This window comes from Xenopus laevis, chromosome 8S (assembly GCF_017654675.1).
Source record: "Xenopus laevis strain J_2021 chromosome 8S, Xenopus_laevis_v10.1, whole genome shotgun sequence".
Lineage (NCBI taxonomy): Eukaryota > Metazoa > Chordata > Amphibia > Anura > Pipidae > Xenopus > Xenopus laevis.
The window spans coordinates 102147381-102171072 of NC_054386.1; the positions used below are offsets into that span (position 1 = coordinate 102147381).

The window sequence follows — 23692 nt, forward strand, 5'->3', positions numbered from 1 at the left end:
AACACCCCTTTCCCTCCTCTAATCTCATTGGCTCCCTCCTGTCTGCTAGGAGGAGCTACTGGTGAATAAAGCATCCGACCCTTCCTTGTACCTATCTAATGTGTCAGCCTGTACCCCTGATTCACTTCCCAGCTCTCCCTGTAACACCCCTTTCCCTCCTCTAATCTCATTGGCTCCCTCCTGTCTGCTGGGAGGAGCTACTGGTGAATAAAGCATCCGACCCTTCCTTGTACCTATCTAATGTGTCAGCCTGTACCCCTGATTCACTTCCCAGCTCTCCCTGTAACACCCCTTTCCCTCCTCTAATCTCATTGGCTCTCTCCTGTCTGCTGGGAGGAGCTACTGGTGAATAAAGCATCCGACCCTTCCTTGTACCTATCTAATGTATCAGCCTGTACAACTGATTCAGGGAGACAATTCCACATCTTCACAGCTCTCACTGTAACAAACCCCTTCCCAATATTTAGGCAGAACCTTTTTTCTTCTAATCGGAATGGGTGACCTTGTGTCAGCTGGAAAGACCTACAGGTAAATAAATCATTAGAGAGATTATTATATGATCCCCTTATATATTTATACATAGTTATCATATCACCCCTTAAGCGCCTCTTCTCCAGAGTGAACATCTCCAATTTGGCCAGTCTTTCCTCATAGCTAAGATTTTCCCTTTACCAGCTTAGTTGCCCTTCTCTGTCCCCTCTCTAATACAATAATGTCCTGTTTGAGTGCTGGAGACCAAAACTGTAGGGCATATTCTAGATGGGGCCTTACCAGTGCTCTATACAGTGGGACCCCCTCCTCCCGTGACTCTCTGCCCCATTTAATACAAGTCAAGACCTTATTTGCCCTTGATGCTGCTGACTGGCATTACTTGCTACAGACAAGTTTATTATCTACAAGGACTCCAAGCTCCGTCTCCATTATGGATTTGCCTAGTGCAGTCCCATTAAGGGTATAAGTGGATATTGTTACATCCCAGGTGCAGGACTTTACATTTATCAACATTGAATCTCATTTGCCACTTAGCTGCCCAGATTGCCAGTTAGTCAAGATCCTGTTGCAAGTGCCACATCCTGGATGGAATTAATTGGGCTGATAGTTTTGTCTCATCTGCAAACACTGATACATTACTTACAATCCCCTCCCCTAAGTCATTAATGAATACGTTTGTGAAGATTCTCGTTCATCCAGGTCATGGTATATCTGTAGAAATAAGTCAAATCAACTGGACTTGCTGTGTTTTTTTTGACTTGAAGACATTTCACCAGTCATCCAACTGACTTTTTCAATTCAGAAGATGAATTGAGAAAGCCAGTTGGATGGCTGGTGAAATGTCTTTAAGAAAAGAAAAACAGCAAAAGTCCAGTTTATTTGACTTATTTATACAGATATTAATGAACAAGTTAAATAAAAGTGGACCCAATATCGAGCCCAGAGGAACCCCACTAAGAACCTTCTTCCAAGTAGAGAATGTGCCATATATTATATGCAGTTAGACAATCACTCCATGGACCTTTAATGGATAACTGTACAGTATTTTCATGGATTGCAGATTCCAGTATTTAGTTCTAACCCCAATGGGTGCTGGAACCTGGGGTGTAACCTACTCTGATCAGAGAAGGGACCTGACTAATGAATCTTCTGCTTCGTATGGAAGAATCCCCTGAGTCCATAACTGGCCCTAGATCTGCAATGGCTGGAGGGAAGGTCTATTGGAACAGGAATCTTTCTATTAGTGGATTGTCTAAGGCTCCTCTCTGCAGCCTGGGGACAACCATTGCCCAGTCCTCCTCTATGTGCCTAATACAATACACAGATATCTGATACTGGAACCTGCAACACATTGGAGTCACGTTAATGAGAGTTTGCAACGTCAATGATGGAACTATGACAAGTAGAATGGAAACCAGCACAACAAGGCCGTGTATTGATTAGATACAAGTGATGTAACATTTGGGGGCGAGCCCCTTCATTGGACACGGAGGATTGAAGTATCACATAAATATTGTATCCAATCAGGACTGAAGTTATTTTTCCCAATCAGAACTAGAGGTGGTCTACGGGTCAGTTCCAGGCCACGTCTGATTAATGGCAAAAACCTCAAACCCGTGGAATTAAAAGTCTCACCAGTCAGATTGATGGTTGGCGCCTCCCCACGTCATGATTTAATGTGGCACCTGACCCAGTACTGGGAAACATTGCACCCCACTGAGATAGGCTCATGCCACACAGGGAGATTAGTAGCCGTGTCCTGTTCCTTGGGGCTGGGACTCATTAGCGGTACCTAGTTGCACAATTAGAAAAGGTAGATGGGTGGAGCCAGTTTAAAGGAGAACTCAACCCCCCACTAATAAACCCCCAAACCCAGTACCCTACATAGTCTCCTCTCCCCCCCCCAAATAGATATTAACTCCTATAAATCCCCCTAATCCATTACTTACCTACCAGTGCAAAGTAAGTGCAGCGGATCTCCTGGGCGCCATCTTCTGGCTCTTTGGGTTTTTTCGGGAAGTGAGTGCCAAAAGTGATTGAAATTGCTGAAGGGAAGGAAGAGGACCAGAAGAATAACGAAGATGGTACCCACAAGCTCCACTGAGTTTACTCTGCACCTATACGTGAGTAAAGGATTACTCCCCACCTATGCGGAGGGGGGCAGGAGAGGGGACTGTGTAGGTCATTCGGTAGGGGGTTTTATTAGTGGGGGGCTGAGTTCTCCTTTAAATAAAAATACAGAAACGTTTGTAATGATTTATTGCCTATAAGTGAAGACTGGAAACAAATGCGTCTCGACAACAAAACGATAGCAAATAGAATCCCATTCAGTAATGGAGTGGTACTAGCCATGTATTAATTGCCCCTTTTCAAACAGGAATATAAATAGGAATCACACGGAAATTTGTTTTTATTATATAAAGTAACATTTGATTGTGATTTTTTTCTTTACAGATCAGTGACGTGTGTTTCACATGTAATGTCCCAGTATATATCATCCAGTGCCATCTCTACCCTGTAATTCTGCAAATGTCTAAAGGGGGTGGGTGTGAATGGTGTATTAGTTGTTTCAGGGTGAATTAGGAAGGACAATAGGCCTCTATGCTGCTGCTGGGGTATTAAAGGGCCACCTATGTGCTCTTGCTTTATTGTCCCCATGGACCTCTCGGCCACAGCCTTCCCTTTCCTCTAGAGACTCCCACCACTATAACATCCCACCATGTCCCAGTATTCATGGGCCGAGCGACTACTCTGGGTGCTCTCACCACTTTGGGTTCTTTTATTAATGTACATTGTGTCCAAGAATAGTGAGACATTTGTAGTGCCCATATTCCTGCCCACTAACATGCCTTGAACACCCTCAGAATGGAACATCTGCATAACTAAAGTCCCTATTTCAGTTAAGCCTGTGAGTAATATATGGGTCACCTGATCCACATATAAATCCTCTACAGCAGGGACCTCTATATCATCTCTCCCTACCTGCTTGTGTGTGTCCTTACTATACGTAATTCCCAGACCCCTAGAAAATGAATACGCCATTGTGCCCATTATATCACCCCCATCAGAGTCATAACATTGTGAGTGCTCAGAGTTCTCTGATTCCCGTTCCTGTAGGACAGTGAGTGGATCTGCCATGTTGCACAGCTCCTCAATGTGACGGATCTTCCTGGACAGCTCGTCCTTCTTTATTTCCAACTGTTGGATCAGATCATGGAGTTTGTGAGAAGCCTTCTCTTGTTCCCTGGAGATGTCACTCAGGAGTTGCCTCTCTAGGGCTCCCAGCTGTTGCCTGATGTCTCTAAACAGGGCAGTGATTCTCACTGTCTGACCTGCTGATTTTTCTGCCACTTCTCTCCTGCGCTTCTGCAGTCTCTGGATTTGCCCCTCAGTCTCCTCTCTCTCTGGGCTCAGTTTCTCCAGAACTTTCCTTAGTTTCTCTTTCTTCCACTTAGAGGCCTCACTCAACGACTCCACATTGTGCCACTGATGATCTCCATGCAGTGAGCAGGAAGAACAGATACAGGTATTATCCTCAGTGCAGTAAAACTCCAGCATCTTCCTGTGTACGGAGCATTTTCTGTCCTTAAAGGAAGCTTTGGGTTTAGTAAATACATGTTCTGCTGACTTGCTGTGTTTTCTCACATGATAATCACACAGAGAAGCCTCACAGTGCAGGCAGGATTTAGCAGCAGCTACAGGGGAGTCACAGTAAGTGCAGAAGATCCCAGTCCAGCCATTCTGTGGATCAGTCAGATGAAATTTCTCTGCTATGTTACACAGAGTCACGTTTCTGATCAGTTGAGGTTGTTTCCCATATCTCTGTCTGCATTGAGGGCACGAAGGATCTTCCTCTATCCCCAACTGCCAGTCCCATGTTCTCCCAATACAGACTCGGCAGTAGTTATGGCCACACGGCAGAGTTACTGGGTCTGTATAAATTTCTCGGCACACGGAGCAGCTCAGTTCAGATCTCACACTAGCGGTCGCCATCGCTGAAACCAGGAAGAGAACGGGAAACTGAAAGTAACTGCTTTGCCGGAAAATCTGTTTAACTCGTTGCAGCTGCTTATCTGAGTTCTGTTATGTGTGTTGGAAGAGGAAGTAAACTGGCTCCTTTATTTCCTGCTTTTAGAAATATGTGTAGCCTTTTTTTTAACTTTGTTAGAAAGAGATTTAGCAGTTATGGAAAAACCTTTCCTAATACTGTAGGTCTGACCTGATTTTAGGGTTTTGTTTTTTCTCTGGAGGCAGGAGAGTAGAAGAGAGCTTAGCTCTTCCCCTGGGATATATTCTCTGTCTCTATCTCTGTTCCCCAGTTCTTTTCTTCTGCCTTGGAGGTGAAGGACAACAACCTCCTTAGATCAATTTGTTATTCCTACTACACAATATACAATGTTGCCCCTATACGTGGCCATACCTGCACCTGTGTGTATATGGGGGTCATTGCTCCTTCCTGGTAGATCTTTGCTACACCCTTGGGTGGAGTGGCCGGGGGAGGAAAGGCAAATATATGACCAACATTTATACATACAGCACATGTGATATTGGTACATTACAGCAGAACCTTGCATGTCATGTCTATCTCAGGTGTCCCCACCTCTAACTATACCACCTTGCGTAGGGACCATTCTTCTCGATCAATCATGCTCAGGTAACCCAGATCTGAACTCCAGGAATAAAGATGGCTAATATTAAGGAACATTTCTCCCCACCCTGGTAATAATGTTGGACACCTCTTGCACGGCTGTTCAGCAGCATTTGCCCCCCCCCCCCAAACCCTACTTGTTAAGATCTTCACCTGCCATGGCATTTCCGTATTGAATCCTCACTGGTAATGTTCATCTGGGAACTCTTACTTATGAAGAGTAAATTCTGCCTGTCCATTGTGTCTTTAAATGCTGCTTCTTCAGCTTCTGCCTCTATATCTGCCTATAACCAAATCTTAGGTGCCTTGTCCCATTCCTTTATAACAGGGTAAATATCTCTCAACCCTCAACCAGACGTCCCTTCTGTCTCGCTGTCCCTCTCTGTTTCATTACAATATTTATTTGAAGATGGTTATTATCAGTAGCACACCTAGGAATTGTACAGAAAAAGACCTACAATTGAACCTTCTAAATTTGCCTTTTAGAATTAATTTGGTACCAAAACGCCACAATCTGCTGATGTCGAGTTATAGCAATTGAAATATTGGTTTGCACCAATGCAATTACCCTGACATTACTGCACTCCCTCTCCATAGAGACCCCAATATATATATATATTTTTCTGTTGGACACATAGAGCTCTAAAAACCTTTACAATTGTTACTGTGTCTTTAATCTCAAGTGTCCATCTTTGAGAATCTTTCTGGAAAGCCGAGGAACTTGCTTGAGCTGCAGGACCAATCTTCTCCAGACACTTTTCCATCCTTCTTTTGGATTGTTTACTGGATTTGGCTATAGAGGTTTGGAAATGGATGGCCGTCTTGTGATTCTATCTGGGAAGGAGAAGGTTTTTCTGCATACACTTATGGCAGTGCCAAGGTCTTGTGTGATTACGAGGAATCATGTACAATGTAGGAAATAGGACCGACTCCGGTATCTCTTTGCGAAGAAAGGATAGTTGCCTCTTGAATAGTCTCAACAATATCCCTTTCCTTAAAGTCTGCTTCCATTTCCTACACCTGGTTACTTCTTTTTTTGGCCACCTGAGGTCTGATTTAAGTTCTTTGAATATATATTAAAGCTGTGTTTCTTGTCATTTTGTACTTTTTACATATATTTATACGAGTTGAAACCAGTATGAGGAGATGATAATGGTCAGGGACGTGTGACCTTTTTTAACCTGAATGTCAGAGACAGAAGTTGACTGTTGGGAAAAAGCAGGAACGACACAGTCCAGTAGAGAGAGGTATCCAAGGCAGAATACAAGGATGGGACAGGGAGGCAGCAAGAACAGGCAGGGTAGGAAATATGTTAATCAGAATAAAGTAGCACTACTGGGAATTGTACAGAGAAAGACCTACAATTGAACTTTCAACATGTGTCTGGATTTGCCTTTTAGAATTAATTTGTTACCAAAGCTCCATAATCTGCTGATGTCATGATGTAGACTTATAGCAATTGCAAAACTGGATTGCACCAATGCAATTACCCCGACATTACTGCACTCCCTCTCCACTGAGACCCCAGGACTGTACCCCCTCTCCACACAGACCCCAGAACTGTACTCCATCTCCATAAAGACCCCAGAACTGTACTCCATCTCCATAAAGACCCCAGAACTGTACTCCATCTCCATAAAGACCCCAGAACTGTACTCCATCTCCATAAAGACCCCAGAACTGTACTCCCTCATCATAGAGACCCCATGACTTTACTCCCTCTCCATAGGACTGTATTCCTTTTCCATAGAGGGCCTCCTCAGGACCAATCCTTTTCAGTGAATAAAATATTGCAAATGATGGAGACCCTGGAGTAAATCTTTTGGAACTCCTGTTTTTTCCATTCCCTATGACAGAGGCAGGATCTAGCAGAGAACAGGAGAACTGGTTTAACAACAAAGGTTTGGCAAGGGTTACACAGAAGCCGTTACAGATGAGTTATGAAGCTCTAGTCTGGTGGCAGTAGGATTGATAGTAGGAAAGCAGTTGCAGACTAGGTAAGAAGGGGGGAAGACTTACTAGGCAGCTGGTAGAAGCTGAAGATCTCCGGGGATTATAGGCAGGGAATGATGTGGAATTTGATGGTGGAGGTGGAACACGGGTTCTTTGTTGGATAAGGCGGCAGTTTGAGAAGTAGCTGAGGGTTATCAGATACTAAAGTGGAAGATGGAAGAGGGACTTCGAGCCTCTCTCAAGCTTGTCCATCGCAACTCTATAAAGCTTTGATTCTATTTGAGTTACTCTAGGTCTCAGTGATTCCTCAACTAATCCATGACCTCAATAAACTGTTAGGACCATGTGGTCTTTCCCCGTTTTGGGCAATTTGGAGACAACATAAGATGGGGGTTTCCACCTGTGGATCAGGTACGAATAAGGCAGGACTTACATGGGCAGTGATATGACCCAAGCAGCCAATAGGTAACAGAACTGGGTGTGAAACTAAATCTGAAGGAGGAGGATCATGTGTTTATAAATTTATGTTAAAAAACCCCAAAAAACTGCATTTGTCACATATAAAAACATTAGCGCTGGAGTCGTGGGGTGGGGGGGATATTGGAACGAGGAGTCTGGTGGCTGCAGAGGGTCAAAAAGGAATCCAAGTCTGTACAGAAATGCAGCTGTGTTTTTCCTTTTATATATACAAGACATTTATCCATTAAATTTAGAACACAGTACAAAAAAAACCACGTCAACTAATTAATCATACAATGGAGGTTTGATAGCAATCCATTCTAAGTATACAGAGAGCGCTCGCTGGAGAGGGGCAGGTCCTTTCCCCCTCTCTTACCTCTGCAAAAAGAGGTAATAAAAAGGAGAAACAAATATATATATATATATAAATGAAAACAAAAACAAATAATAATAAAGACCATCCCTCCCCTAAAATTGCAAACATTTCAATATCAGACTGCAGAAAAATGTGGAGAGAGAAAAAAATACAAATTCTATATTACATATAAGAGGGAGGATGGAGACGGGGGAGATTTGGGATTCTGCTGCTCCTCTTGTCTCTGTCCGGCAAACAGTGGCCGGCGGCTAGTTGCTCCCCCAGCTGTAGCTGCTGTAGGCCGATTTGCTGGCTTGGGATTTCTGCGTCATGGAGGCACCTTGGTTCCGCTGTCCGGCGCCGCTCTGCGGAGAAAGGGTTAACGCTCCAGTTAGCTGAGCCGAAAAAGGTGCGGCTGAACTTGTCCTACTGGTAAAACCAACGTCGGAGGAGAAACTCGCTCCAAGTTAAATGCAGATTGTGAAACGGTGCAACTGTCACTTTTCTTCCCTACGGCCCTTGCAGTCCAGTTCCTGCTTCATTCACTTAGTATCTATTCAAGGACCAGTAACAGCAACATTATTTGTTAAAAAAATCGTTAGTTTGCTACGAAAAATACACCAACACATATTAAACGTTAAAGTCGCCAAGTTATTAAGAAATAATTTACTGAAACTCCTCTTCAGAAAAGGTGATCCATTGTGCGGCGCTTGATTTCTCCTTATAGGAGACAACCAGGGAGGAGAAATCGAGCGCCGCACAATGGATCACCTTTTTTGAAGAGGAGCGCAAGAAAAGTTACTTCTAAATAAAGCGATTTTAAAGTTTTAATATGTGTTGTCTTTTCACCTATGGTTCCTACAGACCAATCCGAAGCAGATATTTCTGAGGTACGGATACAGAGACTCCCCCACTGGGATGGGAATATTCTGGGAGAATTCATACCAAGCAGACTTACCCTTTAAAATCATGATTATAATGAATGTGAAATGAAGCAGAAATGGCCTCCCAGTAACTATGTGGCCAGCACCAGACTAACAGGGCAACCTTGTGGCACAGCAGTGAGTGTGAAGTGAAAGAACATGTGAAAGAGGGGGTGCAGGTCTGTGACACCCCTGAGCTCTCCACCCTGTGCTGGGGGTGCAGTTGGGATTTACCTGATCATCCTGCAGCAGGTGGTAACACAAAATCTGCATATAGGGCAGCTGGTGCAAAGTGTCCGGATATGCAAAATAAAGGGACAGACATTCAGCATGGGAAGGGCACCGGATAGACTGCGCCAAACCCACGAGAGCGAGGGCATGAACAGGCCACGGTGCCACTTATGGGAGCAAAGAGTCCAAATGTTAATATATAAAATGACACTTTCATCAAACCTCCCAACATTTTGGAAGTAAAAAGAGGGAAGTAAAAAGAGGGACAAAAAATTTTTTCCCGCACGTAGCGCAGCAATTTTTGACCACACCCCTTTCTGTGGCCACACCCCCTAATTACCATGTTTGTTTTACAAAATTTGGCAGGTTATGAAAGTTTGAAAATATTTCTCCTTATCTAAACTGTGTTTTTGTGTCTCAAAATTGTTACAAAGTATCTTATTTGCACCTGTTAGCTGTTCTGGGCTCTCTGCTAAAAGCCAATTAAGTGAGAAACTTGGTTTCTTTTTCCGGCTGTTCAGTGCAGAGAAAAGAGGGACTTTCCAGTACAAATGAGGGACTGCGGGTTGAGCTGTCAAAAGAGGGACTGTCCCTCCGAAAAAGGGACAGTTGGGAGGTATGCTTTTACCCCTATATCCTCACTATGGAGTGTGCAGGGCTTCAGTATGTCCTATAGCAACTGTAGAACATTCAAAGCTCCGCACACACACACAGTCAGGGACGTGGCCCCTCTTTTTATTAATAAACCACCAAAGGGCCTCAATGAGACTTTTGTTTTCTTGAACGGAATGGTATTAAACGGATCCCTTTTCTTTCTTTATTTTCCTGTTTCATTTCAGATGAGAAATACCCGGGTGTAACTAAGGAGTCTGGTGGTGGAAACAATTACTCACTACCGGTCATTTTTAACTAGGGATGCACCAAATCCACTATTTTGGATTCGGCCGAAACCCCGAATGCTTTGCGAAAGATTCGGCTGAATACCGAATTCGCATATGCAAATTAGGAGTGTGAAAGGGAAACCATTTTTCACTTCCTTGTTTTATGACAAAAAGTCACGAAATTTCCTTCAACGCCCCTAATTTTCATATGCAAATTAGGATTCGGTTCGGCCTGGCAGGAGGATTCGGCCAAATCTGAATCCTGCTGAAAAAGGCCGAATCCTAAACCGAATCCTGGATTCGGTGCATCCCTATTTTTAACCAATTATGGGTAATTAATATGGTCGATATATCTTTCTACTATTTTTCTAATGCTTTTTCTACTATTTATTAGGATACACTGAATAAAACGATTGGATTGTCACTATGAATGATGAGACTTTCTCAATGTGATGGGATCTATACCCTATTTATGGAATTGATTAAATGTTTAATTGATGTTTAAGGAATTGGATTGTGGGAGAAAAGGCGGGTATTGCACATATAGGTGGGTGTATCACACTTGAGATTGTATCCTTGATGACGGGAGGTTAAATCCCCCAAAACGTTGATCATTTTGGTGGTATATTAATACAACGAGGGGCCACATCCCAGACTGCAGATAATAGTGTGTGCGGATCTGTGAATCTTCTACAGTTGCTAAGGGACCTTTCCGGGTCGACGGAGGAGCAGCAGTTCCATTGCAGTGAAAGTGGAGTTGTGGGAGAGCGGTAGATCTAACACATTATATTCAGTGTGTCCTACCCCAGCTGATACCAATCCTACAGTTGGGGGGGGGGGGTGTAATGTCCCGTTCTGAATGATGCGCTAAAGCTACTAAAGCCCATGATGTTGCCCTGGACATGAAAATGAAATGCTTGGATGATAAAGACCACGATTGATAAATGAACTAATTACCCATCCCTTATTACTTGCACGGGGGTGGCCTAGAGCTTGTTTGCTGCCCTTGTACCTCCATATTATCTACTGAGCTTGTGTAGCACTCGCTGTTTATTGGTCTGTGTGTGAAATGGCTCCTCCCCTGCAACATCATCATTTCCATTGGCCAAGAGAATTGGCCTTTGTGTGGTCGCTGCTGCTCCAGGTTTACCTGAGCCTCCTGCTGGAGGTGGTGGTGCAGGATCTGAGAGTGAGGCTGCTGGTGCGGAGCCAGAATGTGCATGAAGGGAGCCGGTTGGTAGGCAGCTGCTGTGGCCGGGTTGATGGGGCCCGCGCTTGCCAGGGCAGAGGGAAGGTTAAATGATGTGGCCGGTGTGCCCGTGTGGAACCCCTGCTTCTCAAAGGACTGCTGAGGAGGCAAGAGAGGGAAACATCAGTCTACTAGCCAAGGGCCTAATAGATGAGCAGCTTTGTCCATGCACTGCCCCTAGTGGCCACTCAGTGTCATATCACTTGCAGTCTGAGCCCATTCAGTTAAACAGGGGGACACTGACAGTAGCAATTCATCTACAGCAGGAGTCGCCCACACTTTACTAATGTAGGGTCTACTTTTAGTGATGTTGTCCCATTATGATCTACATCCATAAGTATTGTTAGCATTCTGTTCCATGGAAACTATTACATTGAATTGAGAGAATTTATATTGCTAAATTTAACAAACAACTATTTCTATGTAATGTAACATAATAAATATGTGAATAAAAAGCAAGACGCAGGCCGCTGATTTAGACAAGCCTTTGTTGACAGATCAGCTAAACGTCGGAGATCCCCCTCTATCTCTTGGGCAGCCCTGGTTTAGTGTAACCAGAGACGGGCTGATTAGCGCCACTAACCAAAATGGGGAATGAAACCTACCTGCGTTTTGGAGTAGACCGAGCCGGAAATGTCAGGGACTCCTGTGTTGCTGGAAGTCACCGACACCCCTGTGGGGGGGGGGGGGGGGGGGGGAAAGAGAAGGATTTTAGGGGGGTCCAGCAGGAGGCAAAAAAAAAATGGAGCCACAAAAGTGTCCCCCAGTATTACAGCTATACTCCTTCAACTAGCAGTTGGGCAGGTTAAAAGGTTGAACTTGATGGACGAGTGTCTTTTTTTCAATGTTTCTATGTAAAGTAAACCTTTAAAATAAGTGAATGTAAAATTGATGAGGGGGCTATTCTAAGCACTTTTGTAATGTACATTCTTTATTTATTTATTTATTCCAAGATATTAAGGGATACATGTACTGTTAATATGAATGAATTGTGTTCCAACAGCGCCACCTGCTGGTCAGTTTCCCACCAGTCTGACCAGCAAGTAGTCAAGGAAGTTGTCAGGAGAAAGAAAGAGGCTGATGTTCTTCTGCTTAGGAATAAAATTAGAAACCTTTCTCACATCTTTCCTAAGCAGAAGAACATCAGCCTCTTTCTTTCTCCTGACAACTTCCTTGACTACTTGCTGGTCAGACTGGTGGGAAACTGACCAGCAGGTGGCGCTGTTGTAACAAAATTCATTCATATTAAAGGGATACTGTCATGGGAAAAAAGTTTTTTTTTTCCAAAATGAATCAGTTAATAGTGCTGCTCCAGCAGAATTCTGCACTGAATCCATTTCTCAAAAGAGCAAACAGATTTTTTTTATATTCAATTTTGAAATCTGACATGGGGCTAGACATTTTGTCAATTTCCCAGCTGCCCCAAGTCATGTGACTTGTGCTCTGATAAACTTCAGTCTCTCTTTACTGCTGTACTGCAAGTTGGAGTGATATCACCCCCTCCTTTCCCCCCCAGCAGCCAAACAACAGAACAATGGGAAGGTAACCAGATAGCAGCTCCCTAACACAAGATAACAGCTGCCTGGTAGATCTAAGAACAACACTCAATAGTAAAATCCAGGTCCCACTGAGACACATTCAGTTACATTGAGAAGGAAAAACAGCAGCCTGCCAGAAAGCATTTCTCTCCTAAAGTGCAGGCACAAGTCACATGACCAGGGGCAGCTGGGAAATTGACAATATGTCTAGCCCCATGTCAGATTTCAAAATTGAATATAAAAAAACCTGTTTGCTCTTTTGAGAAATGGATTTCAGTGCACAATTCTGCTGGAGTAGCACTATTAACTGATGTGTTTTGAAAAAAAAAACATGTTTTCTGATGACAGGATCCCTTTAACAGCACATGTATCCCTTAATACCTTTTAATGAAAACAAGATAAATAATAGATGTAAATGACAAAAGTGCTTAGAATCAATTTTACATTCACTTATTTTTAATGTTTACTTATATTATTAAAGGAGAAAGCACCATGAGGGTTGCGACGATAGGCCCTGGGCAATAGATCTCTGGCCCTGAAGGATTTAGTTGCCATTAATAAGAGACATTCCTGTAAACACAAATCCAAGGAGCGGGAAGCACAAGCAGGCGGGGGGGGGGGGAGCGGGATAAAAAGCAAAGAGGAAAGGGAAAAGCAGGAGTGGAACAAACGGAGCTGGAAGCAGAAAGACAGAGAGCACTTACCAGCGCCTGGTCCATTGGTGGCGACAGCAGCAGCTTTATTCTGAGCAGCAGCAGAAGCCCCACTAAATGCAACTTTACAGAAATCCCCCACGCTGGAAACCTGGCCCATGTCATCAAAGCCTGCGAACAGACACAGCCCTCAGCACAGGAACTGACACTCACTGCCAACAGCCACGCCCCCATGCCAACTCTAACCACTCCCACCCAGCCCTGAGTCCCGCCCACAAGCAAGGCATGAGCAGCCGCTCCAGAGACTGGCAGTCAGAAACAATCAGATCTGCGAGGCATACTTGTAATAAGGGGAGAGCAGCAGCCATGACAGATTCCCAATTCAGTCTCTCAGTCTGGGGGGAATGTGGGGATCCCCGTGAGAAGGAGGAGGAGCTCACCCCCTGCTGCTGCTGCTCAGGCCACCAGGGGGAGTAGACGCTCAGTTGCAGGAGAGGGAAGGAATGAGGCAGATAAAGGGGGTGAAGGAAGAGAGACAGGCGAGTGATCAGCCAGAAAGGAGGGGAGGAGGTTGGGAGGGACAATACTATAGTTTGGGGTATCCTGGATGTACAGCCAAATAAATCCCTTCACACCAGACTAAGGGCCCCAATCACAAACTACAATTGCCAGCATTCTGCCCCCAGTTCTTCCCAACCTGTGCCAAAGATCCCACCTATTCCTGGGCATTCGGGACCTCAAAACTTCAGTGACGTGTCCTAGGCACAGGCAGCTACAGAATTGATACTGATTAAAGGGCAAATTCTACCAGAAATCAATCATTTCTTGGCATTCTGGCCAGGGATATGAAAAGGAATGGGCCAAGATCTCTGCGGGGGAAACTTGAGAACGGCTATAAATAAAAAGGGATTCGTGCAGGAAACACATAACTGAAAAGTATCTGCTTCATTATTTGGGCTTCAAGTGGTCATTGTCCCACCCATCACTAGAGAATTGGTACTTCACCTTCCAATTAAAGAACACAAAGGGCAGTACTAGAGTATATTCCTGGTAGTCATGTGACCATAAAAGAAAACTGCAGTCCAGCGTCACTTTACTGCACGTGCCTTAAAGTCCCATAACCGGGATGCTGGACCACAAGGCTTTCATTCCGCATCCCAACTAGGTGAATATGCTTCTCTTACCCGTGTTGTATCCATGGGAGCCATAGCTGGGCGCTTGCTGGAAAGCGGCGGCTGATGTGTTAACGCCGACATTCACCCCGTGCTGTTTGGAAGAGGTAGGAGCCACCTGGGGAGAGAACGGATATGTGAGCCGGACTCTGCGATTGGCTGAGGGATGGTTTAGTGCCCCAACCACTTGCTGCCCTACAGATTAGATTTGCTTGAGCCAAAATTAAAACAGAGCCTCGTCATTTGCCAGCGCTCCGCCTGATCAAGCTTTGCCTTTAATCAGATCATTACTCATAAGCAGCAAACACAGAGACATTGTCTGGCTCATTAGGGCAAGATTAGGGAAAGCTCGTTAGTCTCAATGTGAAGGCAGTGGTTAAGCAACTTGGTGCATTCCGTAACCCCACGAGGCTGATGCATCGGTGATACTTCCATGACTCTCGACATGCTGGCGCCATATTGGATTCCTTCGTCAGTTCTTTGTATGGGCTATGGGGTGAGAACACTACAAGAGCGAATGTCCGACTCTAGAGGATTATGCGTGATATTTACCAGTATCTAGAGGATTATGCGTGATATTTTCCAGTATCTAGAAGTGTAAGTCTCACCCAACTGGACTTGTAAGATTTGACCAATCCAGGGAGACTTAGTACTAGTAGATACTCATTGGAATCAGGGCACTGAGACACAACAGGTGAGTAAGAGGCCATTGCTAGTGAGAAGCAGAGCGAGTAACGTCACGTTAGTAAATACTGGAAAGCAAAAAAATCTAAAGGAAAACGACCCCCCTCCCCAACAACTGCCCTAATACTAGTGGCAGATACAGAAGACTATCATGGATCTCACCTGAGAGAATTGTGGGACGTACCTGGAGTGTCTCCCCAAAGTATAGTCTCCCCTGATCAGTGAATGGGGAACTCAGAAGGGAGGTGGAGCACACCATCACCTCCAAGGGAAGGGGGGGATTCAAGTTGTGAAATGGGGACGAGGAGGCCGAAGGTTGAGAGAAGTGCAATTGGCCAAGTGCAGAGTCTTCCACAGAACTAAGGGAGCAGGCAGGTGCCTCAAAGCCTCGGGAAAGTTCTACTAAGCTGAACTTTTGCCTCAACACCTCCCTCTCCGACAGCTTTACTGAACCATAACCAGAGGGATATCCTGGGCAATCAGGGGGCCCCTTATCCAGACACCTATAAATCCACTGGGGGCCTACGAACATAAACACGACTGAGGCTAAAACCCCCAAAGCAATAAGGACGGCTCAAGGAGAGCAGATCGGCCAATGTTTATTGAAAATACTTTTTATTTCGATATTTACAGTGTGGCAAAAATATCAACACATGTTGTACAAAGAGACAGAAGAGACCGGCGTTGAGACTTGCTACAAACAAGACATAAAATCAGGGGATGTAAAATGGGGGTTCTACTGTATTTCTACGTTTTCCCTCATTTTACATTGTTGTTTTGTGCTCAGACCTGTATATTATACATAATACATTCCCTGATACTTACATTTTCCTGGATTTTACACCATTTTTTTCTGGTCCCCTGAAAAACGTAAAATGGGGGTTGTACTGTAGTTCAGCTGCCTGCACTTGGGACAGAGCTTCCATCTTGCTAATGGAATACGTACACACCCCCTAAACTGCAGCTTCACATGGGGATGACCGCTCCGTGGAAGAGAGGGGGAAAAACAAAACAAAAACAGAGGCCCCAAAATCCCACCCCCTTTCCAAAACCAATCGGATGGTCCTCAGAACGCCTCATTGTAAGAACAGACCTGCTTCTTGAAAGACGTGTCAGTCAGTGACCAGTTCCTGCCTGGGCACAAGCCGGTAGCCCCATTTCTTTACGCCTCGGTGCACCCCAGTTGGCAACGTTAAATGCATTGGACCTGGCCCTGGATAAACTGCCGAATCCACTCGGATTCACTTATAACAGATACACCGGACTTTGGTGCCGCACATCTAACTGGGGCTTGTTATCAGACAGTATTTGCAGGGAAGTACAGTTCAGACTCACGCGTTATTATTAAAATACAGTTCAAGGTCAGTATAATGAATGATGGGCTTTTAGGAGGATGAAACATTAGGAAATTCAGCAGCATCACAAACTAAGGTGCATTTACATTTGAAGGGACATCCAACCATCTCCCACACACCCACAACAACCCCCAAGCTTGCAGGAGTCACGGGTTACTAAGAGTAAGGCACACTCACTGGAAACACGGCCGGCCCGTACTGGAAAGTGCTGGGAATCCCGGGTACGCCGGTATAGTAGGGCAAGCTGGTGTAGCTGTAGCCTGGGGGTAGAGCGGCGTTAAGGAATGTTTGTTGTGTGGTGTGGTGTCCCTGCGCTTGGCTCTGCTGAGGTTGGGCCAGTGTTGTGGCAGGAGCTGGGGAGGAGGCATCTCCACGGCCAAACTTGGCAAGGTCACCTGCACGGGGGGGAGAGAAGGGAAAAGAAGTCACATACACGAAGCTCTTCATCAGGTGCATCAGCTCACACATTCTATCAATTGACTCCCATTGTCTCTTAGGGTTATGGCAAATGCTGCTCCGTGAATACTTTGCCAGGGGTTCTAGGGTCCATGTCACGTGCAACAATATTCAGCTCCACCAGGACTTACCTGAGTACGGGTTATTTGCCAGGCTCCCATCTCTTCCAGTAAGCGGAGCGCTGGGCGTGGGGAATGGGATGCTATAATAATCCTAAAACACAAATTCGCTCTGTTAGTGGGCAATGCTAAATGAAAGGGGTCGTTCACCTTCCCAACACTTGTTTCAGATAGTTTAAAAGAAATAGACTTTTTCCCAATTACTTTTCGTCTGTTTTTCTAATATTGAAGTCATTTTTCACCTTTTAAAGCAGCTTGAGGGGTCGCTGACCCTGTAAACTGTTCTAAATTGATACATTTAGTTGATCCATTTGTTATTTGTCGCTGCTGAGCACAATTCCTGAGTGTCATTAAAGGCAACTGTTAGAATTGATACAATAGTTGCTGATACTCCAGAGATACTGCTGAGAAATGGATCAACTCAATGTAACCGTTCAGAGTCTGCACCTGAATTACTGAGCTGTCAGACTCAAACATCAGAGACAGGGACATTAAACTTAGATAGTAGAAAAATAAAAGATGGCAAGTAATTGAAAAAAAGTGAACAATCGCAAAACAAAAAAAAGTTTGGAAGGTGAACTTCCCCTTTAATGGACATTAAAGGGCAAGTCAACCCCAAAATAAAAATTTGCAGAAAAAAAATCATTCTAAGCAACTTTCCAATAAAAATTCCACTTTCATTAAAAATTGTCAGTGCTTATAAAGTTATTTGTAAACATGATTGCGGAGGGACCAAAACTTTTGCAACGTAGTTTAAAAAGTAACAACCAGACATTAAGCAAATGCTGCTTTGAATAGCAAAGACAGGTCTGTTAATCAGCTGCCTTGTCTTACACGGTTATCCACAGTCTTGGCCATCAGGACAGAGAATAGAAAGGGACAGACAGACGCTGCTTTCGATAGCAATACATATACAAATTACTTTAAAACCATAGAAAATTTGTAATGAATGTATATTGCAAAGTTGCTTAGAATTAGGTTCTTTTATTATGCAAATTTTTATTTTGGGGTTGACTTGCCCTTTACAGGAGACGGCTGTGCCATCAAATCAGTACTCACCAATGGGAACCTTGTCTGCAGCATCTGAAGGTCCTCGTAACCATATACCTGCGGCTGGGAAATAAAAGAAGCGAGTATAAGCATCTAGGCACTAGGAGGGTGCCATTACTCTAGAATACTTAAACATGGAGGAAAGTGGTTGTGTACTCATGGGCTTCTGTATCAGACTTCCTGTTTTCAGCTTAAACCTCCAGGGCTTGGGCTTGAGCATGCTCAGTTTGCTCCTCTCCCCCTCCCATGTCTGATGTAATCTGAGCTCAGAGCTATGAGTGAGCAGGGAGAGACTCAGGCAGGAAGTAATTTCAGAACAAGCTAATATGGCAGCTGCTATCCTAAACAAACAGAGAGTGCCTAGAGATGTTTGCTCAGGTATGGAAAAGCATTCTAAAGAATAAAAATGGCGTTCTAGCTTGCACTATTGTGGCTCATCTGTTGGCAATGAACTACCTTGATAGCTTTCCTTCTCCTTTAATGCCTCCAGAACAGACCAACTTAATATCTGAAGTCTTGAACTGATGGGGTAGGGCCATAGAATGAAATGATACTTACAGGATAGGCATGTAACAGACCGGGAGCCATGATGTATGGGTTTGGTAGCAGTGGAGGAACACCTGGAGGCAGATTTGGGGGTGCTTTACCTGCAAGAGATAATGAACACATGTGACTGCTACATATAATAATGTAATGTATGTGGCAAATAAAGAAAAAAACATGGATTGATGGCAATAAAATCTCAGCAACCAAAAGTTCGTAAACACATCTATTGCCTTCCGATGGCTAAATGAAAGCAGTAAGGAATCCTCACCCTTTCACCTGGATGGATTGTCTCACCTGAAGTGGTTGCAATGGAGCTGCGTGTGGATGGGGCTATGGTGGAGCTGCTGCTCAGGCCAAGCACCAGGTTCCCCACATTGATACTGGAAGAGGCAGGGGCAGACGGAGTGGTGGGGACTGTGCTGGAGGCTGAGGAGAAGGTGGTAACAGACGGGTGCATGCTGGTTTCCGTATCCACGCTGGTATGCTGCAAGGAATAGACACATGTATATAGTAAACAAGTGTTCCCAAATAGCTGAACCTCACTCTGCTGCTGAATCTACAGAGAAACTATTGTGAAAAGTCAACCATTGAACATTTCCTTTGGGTGCAACAAGGACAAAGGTGTGAGAATCCCCAGGAAGACCCAACTGTAATGAGGTGTTTATAGAGCTCATTGCTTTATATCATATTGGAGCCCTGGGCATTCGCTTACACTCACCAGAGGCGTCGATACTGAAGTTCTTACAGAGGACGAGGAGGTGGAGGTCTGATGTTGGGAAGATAATGTGCTAAGGAAAGAAGTGAACATTTAGAAGATTAAAGTGGACTTGTCACCTACACATAAAAAGCTGCATAATGAAAGTCTTTGCAAATAAAACAAGGAACACAATTTAGTTTTTTCATTAAAACATTCATACAGGTTATAAAGGGGTTTAAATATCTGAGCTGTCAATCAAATATTTCCCCCGCCTCTATGCCCGAGGCATAGAGGCAGTAACTTTCACTTTCCATTGAGCAATTCCTATATGTTACTGCTCTCCTAAAATTTCCCCCGTCACTCCTCAGGCTTTATAATTGTGTAGGGAACTGCACATGGTGATTGGGTCCCCCATTCTGGTGCATACACAAGATTTTGGGGTGATACAAAATTTATCTTAACAGTATCCACAAAATTGCGCCTGCCTTTTTGCTGTGATTGTGTTTTCGTTTAGTCTTGGAATTACACAATTTAAATAATAAATATAGTGTAAGTAAAGTTTAATTTGTCTAACTAACATGATAGCAAAGAATTTGGAATTATTTCTTAGGGCGACAGGTCCCCTTTAAATCAATGCACTTAATAAATGCAAAGCACCACCAATAAGGAAATATTTGCTTAAATCCCAACTGCTTCACCACAAACAAAGCCCATGGACAATGAGAATTTCCAGTAGAAACAAATGAGGATAGAAGAAAACTGTGCGGCTCCACCAGCAGGAGGATCAGGCAGTTGGAGGTCTGATCACATGTCTGGTGGGCTTGTTACTTTTGCACGCGCTGTCCCCTCTTTAAGACTACAGGAAGCCAGAAGAGGTCAACTGGCGTGCGGTATTGTATAATATACTGTAACCGTAATATAGTGTGACTGTTCAGTGCTATGTAACTCAAAAGCCGTTCACACAAGTCAATGCACAAATCCCTGTCCACCCTACAGACAATTAACACCTTCTGAACGCATCATGTGATTGGTCGATGTCCTTGGATCAGCTTACATTCCATTCATTTCCCTCAGTCATTGCCAGCAGGCATAGCTAAGAATGCTGCGATGTGCGACCCACATGAAATACAGGGTATATAGAGTTGCCAGATACCTGAGTGTTGTGGGGGCACTTTGCAGATCCTCAGAGTGAGCGAGGCTGCTGATTTGTGAGGAATGGGGTCCGGCCGTGGTGAGGAGGGAGGATGTAGACACTGGGTCGCTGAGAGGGACAATGCTGGAAGCAGAGGGTGAATCTGCCTTCACGGTGGGCACAGAGGGAACTGGAAGAGACAATGAAAGCAGATGCATCAGCATGAATTTGAGCTGCCTGAAAACAATGAATCTAAGTTTGCAGTAAACAGATTCCAATGCTGAAAAGTTGTACGCACCCAGCAAAATCATCCACCCAAGGTAGTGATGGATTGCTTTCTTAGCCAGGAGCAATATTTATTTAGCACACATTGTCCCCCCTTTATGGCTACAGAAAGTCAGAAAGGGTCTACTAGCGTGCACTGCCACCGACACACAAGCAACACGAATGCTCCCTTATTGCAGCTGTTTGGTCACATGACTATTTGCAGTCAAACTGTCTGACTGTGGTGACTAATCCGTACAGTAATAGTTAAGATTGTACTTACCTTCGACTGACACAGGGGCTTGCAACGTAGGAGCCGACACGGAGCTGAACCCATTCTGCAGAGACACAATCAGTGGAGATGACAGTTAGTAGGGATAGAGATTTCCTGATCCAGTACAAGCAGCTTTGAGCTGACTCAGAGCAATAGTCTACCCCAACAATCTCAAATGCTAAAATATGGACGGCCATAGCTTCCCACATTTGCTCAGGCAGTTTGCTGCATTTCAACCACAATGTCCAACTGACTGGGGCACATATGCCAGATTGGGAGGTGAGATTTAAGAAATCCAGCAATACCGTGGACACTCATTCAGCCTACAGATACCTCCCAGGACTGCCACATTAACAAACAAGAAAATAAAGGGATATTTATATCCATTTATTTATATGAATATTGGCAAAACCCTAAAACCAACACTGTATCCTGAAGGATCTTACCTTGGACTGGCTGAGGTCTTTCTGTGGGGAGGATGAGGAAGATGAGGTGATGGGGTTGGGGTATCGCCGGGTCTGTGTGGCCCTCTGTTCATACACTGGGCCTTGAGTGCTGCTCAGAGAGTTAAATGTTGCAGACTGTATACTGCTGCTGCCCTGATAGGCAGACTCTGGGCTCTGATTGGCTGTGATGGTGTTAGGGGATTCACTGTGAAGGTAGAGAGAAGTTTTAATGGCTGGACACAAAGCAGCTTGGCTCTGGGAGAATGTGGGTGCAGACTCAAGATAAACCACCAGGTATTTCTGATGGGTCTCCGGTCAGCACCACATTACTGTGCCATGAAACTGTCCCCCCTTAGTGGCTACTGATACAGTCAGAAAGGGTCTACTGTCATGGCATTCACATAAGGACCCATGCTGCCCACCTTCAATAGAGTACAGTACTTTCCACAGGAGAACACAACATATAGCACAGGAAGGATGTAGGAAAGGAGAGGGGCCAACTTACCTTACAGGACTGGTATAAAGGCTGTTTTGGGACTGGCTCACAGCCACGTTTGTAGTGGGCGAAGATTCGTATTCTGGGAGGACAGGCTCCGATCCAAACAGCAAGGCTCCAAACTGCAGGTTTAGCCCTGAGATGTCAGAAGAGCCAGGCATTTCCACTGCCAGAGCAGGTATCTGTAAGCAAAGAAATCACTAAATCGGATGCATCTGTCAACGAGCAAGTGTGAGCTCTTTAGGTAGACAGGAAAAGGGAAAGACAAGGATGTATGTATAAACAAGGGGACAGCAAGATGGCCATATTGGGGGGAGCAAATAAGTCTGAGCTCTTTAAATACCTTTGATGTTAACGATGCTTTCTTTTTCTGCTGCTTCATCTTTTGCTGAGCAGGCTGGGGGCTGCTAGACTGGTTCTCTGAAGACACCGGAGACATCGGGGGGGCAGTGTTGCTTTTGCCAGTGAGAGGAGAAGATGGACATACAGACACAGCGGAGGAGGTGCTAACCACAGGCTGCTTCTCTTGCAGATACACTTCCATCATGGTGGAGGCCTGGGGAAAGCTTGGACGCTTGCTGAACGGGTCAGACGACCTCTTCATATCTGAAGCAACACATAAAACAGACGTCTTGTCATTAACCCTTGAAACGATTAATCACAATATGTTAAAGGCCCATAAACATTAAATGATCTGGAAATGTTGGATCTCTGCAAGAGAATCTGGCCAGATAAAACCAGAGTCACTCCATACTTGGAACAACTTTACTTTAGCATACACTGTCCCCCCTTTATGGCTACTGAAATAACCAAAAAGGGTCTACTGGTATGCAGGGCCTATAGTACGAGTAATGATAACTTGAGACGAGTAACTTACCATACTGCCCAAGTGAGGGGGACTGTGATGCAGCACCAAGGTCCCAGGAGGTGTTACCGGTTGCTTCCGACTGGGAATGTTGAGCTGCCAGTTGGGCAAGGGCCTGGGCAGTTTTGAACTGCTCTAGGAACTGGGAGCCTGTAGTAGTACCACCTTTAGGCTCGCTGTCACTGAAGCCCTTACCCAGCATGCTGACCTGAGAATGGAGATGTTGTTACTCAAACTATAGAATTAAATAGCTGCACAGGAACTACATGCTAAGGTCATAATGGGGAGCAGTTTAATTTAGAATATTTTTTAGCCATGGGCATCAAACTGTGGTTGCAACAGGCTCATTAGGCAACTGAAGTGTCTAAAATGCCTGCAGGCAACTCTGCTTTACTTTTGCATACACTGTCCCCCTTAATAGTCACAGACACAGACAAGAAGGGTCAACTGGTATGCAGAGAAGAGCTGGGTGCGAGTGCAGGTTCTGTTTGAGAGTGTAACATGTGAGTACAGGTTAGTGTAAAGCAAGCATGCAGCCTAACGTACCATGGTGTGATGGGAGAAGCTGCTCCCAGGACTGGTCTGCGAGACGGGGTTCTGCTTGGAGTTGCTGAATACGATAGGCCCGGCCTGAGACGGTGCGGTGTTCCGATTAGATTCAAGGCTGGACGTCTCATTCTCTAAAGATGACGGACTTTTCCCCAGCAACACGGCCAGGTCGATCCTGCAAAGAGCACAACCATTCTCAGTGTTA

General features: G+C 44.8%; 2 protein-coding genes across 23 annotated transcripts in view; both read right to left on the reverse strand.

Annotated features, from left to right (window-relative positions):
• Positions 1–2736: 2736 nt before the first annotated feature.
• LOC108700417 (E3 ubiquitin/ISG15 ligase TRIM25) lies at positions 2737–7600 on the reverse strand. The gene has a single exon (XM_018233581.2). The coding sequence runs from the start codon at positions 4483–4485 to the stop codon at positions 3181–3183; it is 1305 nt and encodes a 434-aa protein (XP_018089070.1). The 5' UTR covers positions 4486–7600; the 3' UTR covers positions 2737–3180.
• A 153-nt stretch (positions 7601–7753) lies between these two features.
• The window catches only part of LOC108700413 (ubiquitin-associated protein 2-like), a 29812-nt gene continuing 13873 nt past the window's right edge, over positions 7754–23692 (reverse strand). For 6 of the 22 annotated variants that reach the window (XM_041574569.1, XM_018233572.2, XM_018233570.2 and 3 more), the window contains 19 exons: positions 23485–23662; positions 22951–23146; positions 22417–22679; positions 22083–22255; positions 21578–21782; positions 21141–21195; positions 20615–20783; positions 19483–19552; positions 19059–19248; positions 18777–18865; positions 18228–18281; positions 17181–17262; positions 16771–16988; positions 14567–14672; positions 13434–13553; positions 11797–11864; positions 11093–11290; positions 9065–9112; positions 7754–8272 (listed from right to left, as the gene is read on the reverse strand). In XM_041574569.1, coding sequence (XP_041430503.1) covers positions 8177–8272; positions 9065–9112; positions 11093–11290; positions 11797–11864; positions 13434–13553; positions 14567–14672; positions 16771–16988; positions 17181–17262; positions 18228–18281; positions 18777–18865; positions 19059–19248; positions 19483–19552; positions 20615–20783; positions 21141–21195; positions 21578–21782; positions 22083–22255; positions 22417–22679; positions 22951–23146; positions 23485–23662 — 2578 coding nt within the window. In that variant the 3' untranslated portion in view covers positions 7754–8176. The remainder of the gene's footprint in view (positions 8273–9064; positions 9113–11092; positions 11291–11796; positions 11865–13433; positions 13554–14566; positions 14673–16770; positions 16989–17180; positions 17263–18227; positions 18282–18776; positions 18866–19058; positions 19249–19482; positions 19553–20614; positions 20784–21140; positions 21196–21577; positions 21783–22082; positions 22256–22416; positions 22680–22950; positions 23147–23484; positions 23663–23692) is intronic. The other 16 variants (XM_041574572.1, XM_018233575.2, XM_018233573.2 and 13 more) reach the window with 8 other exon arrangements.

Excerpts from the sequence above, each read along its gene's own strand:
- LOC108700417 (XM_018233581.2), bottom strand. The coding sequence starts at position 4,485 with ATGGCGACCGCTAGTGTGAGATCTGAACTGAGCTGCTCCGTGTGCCGA.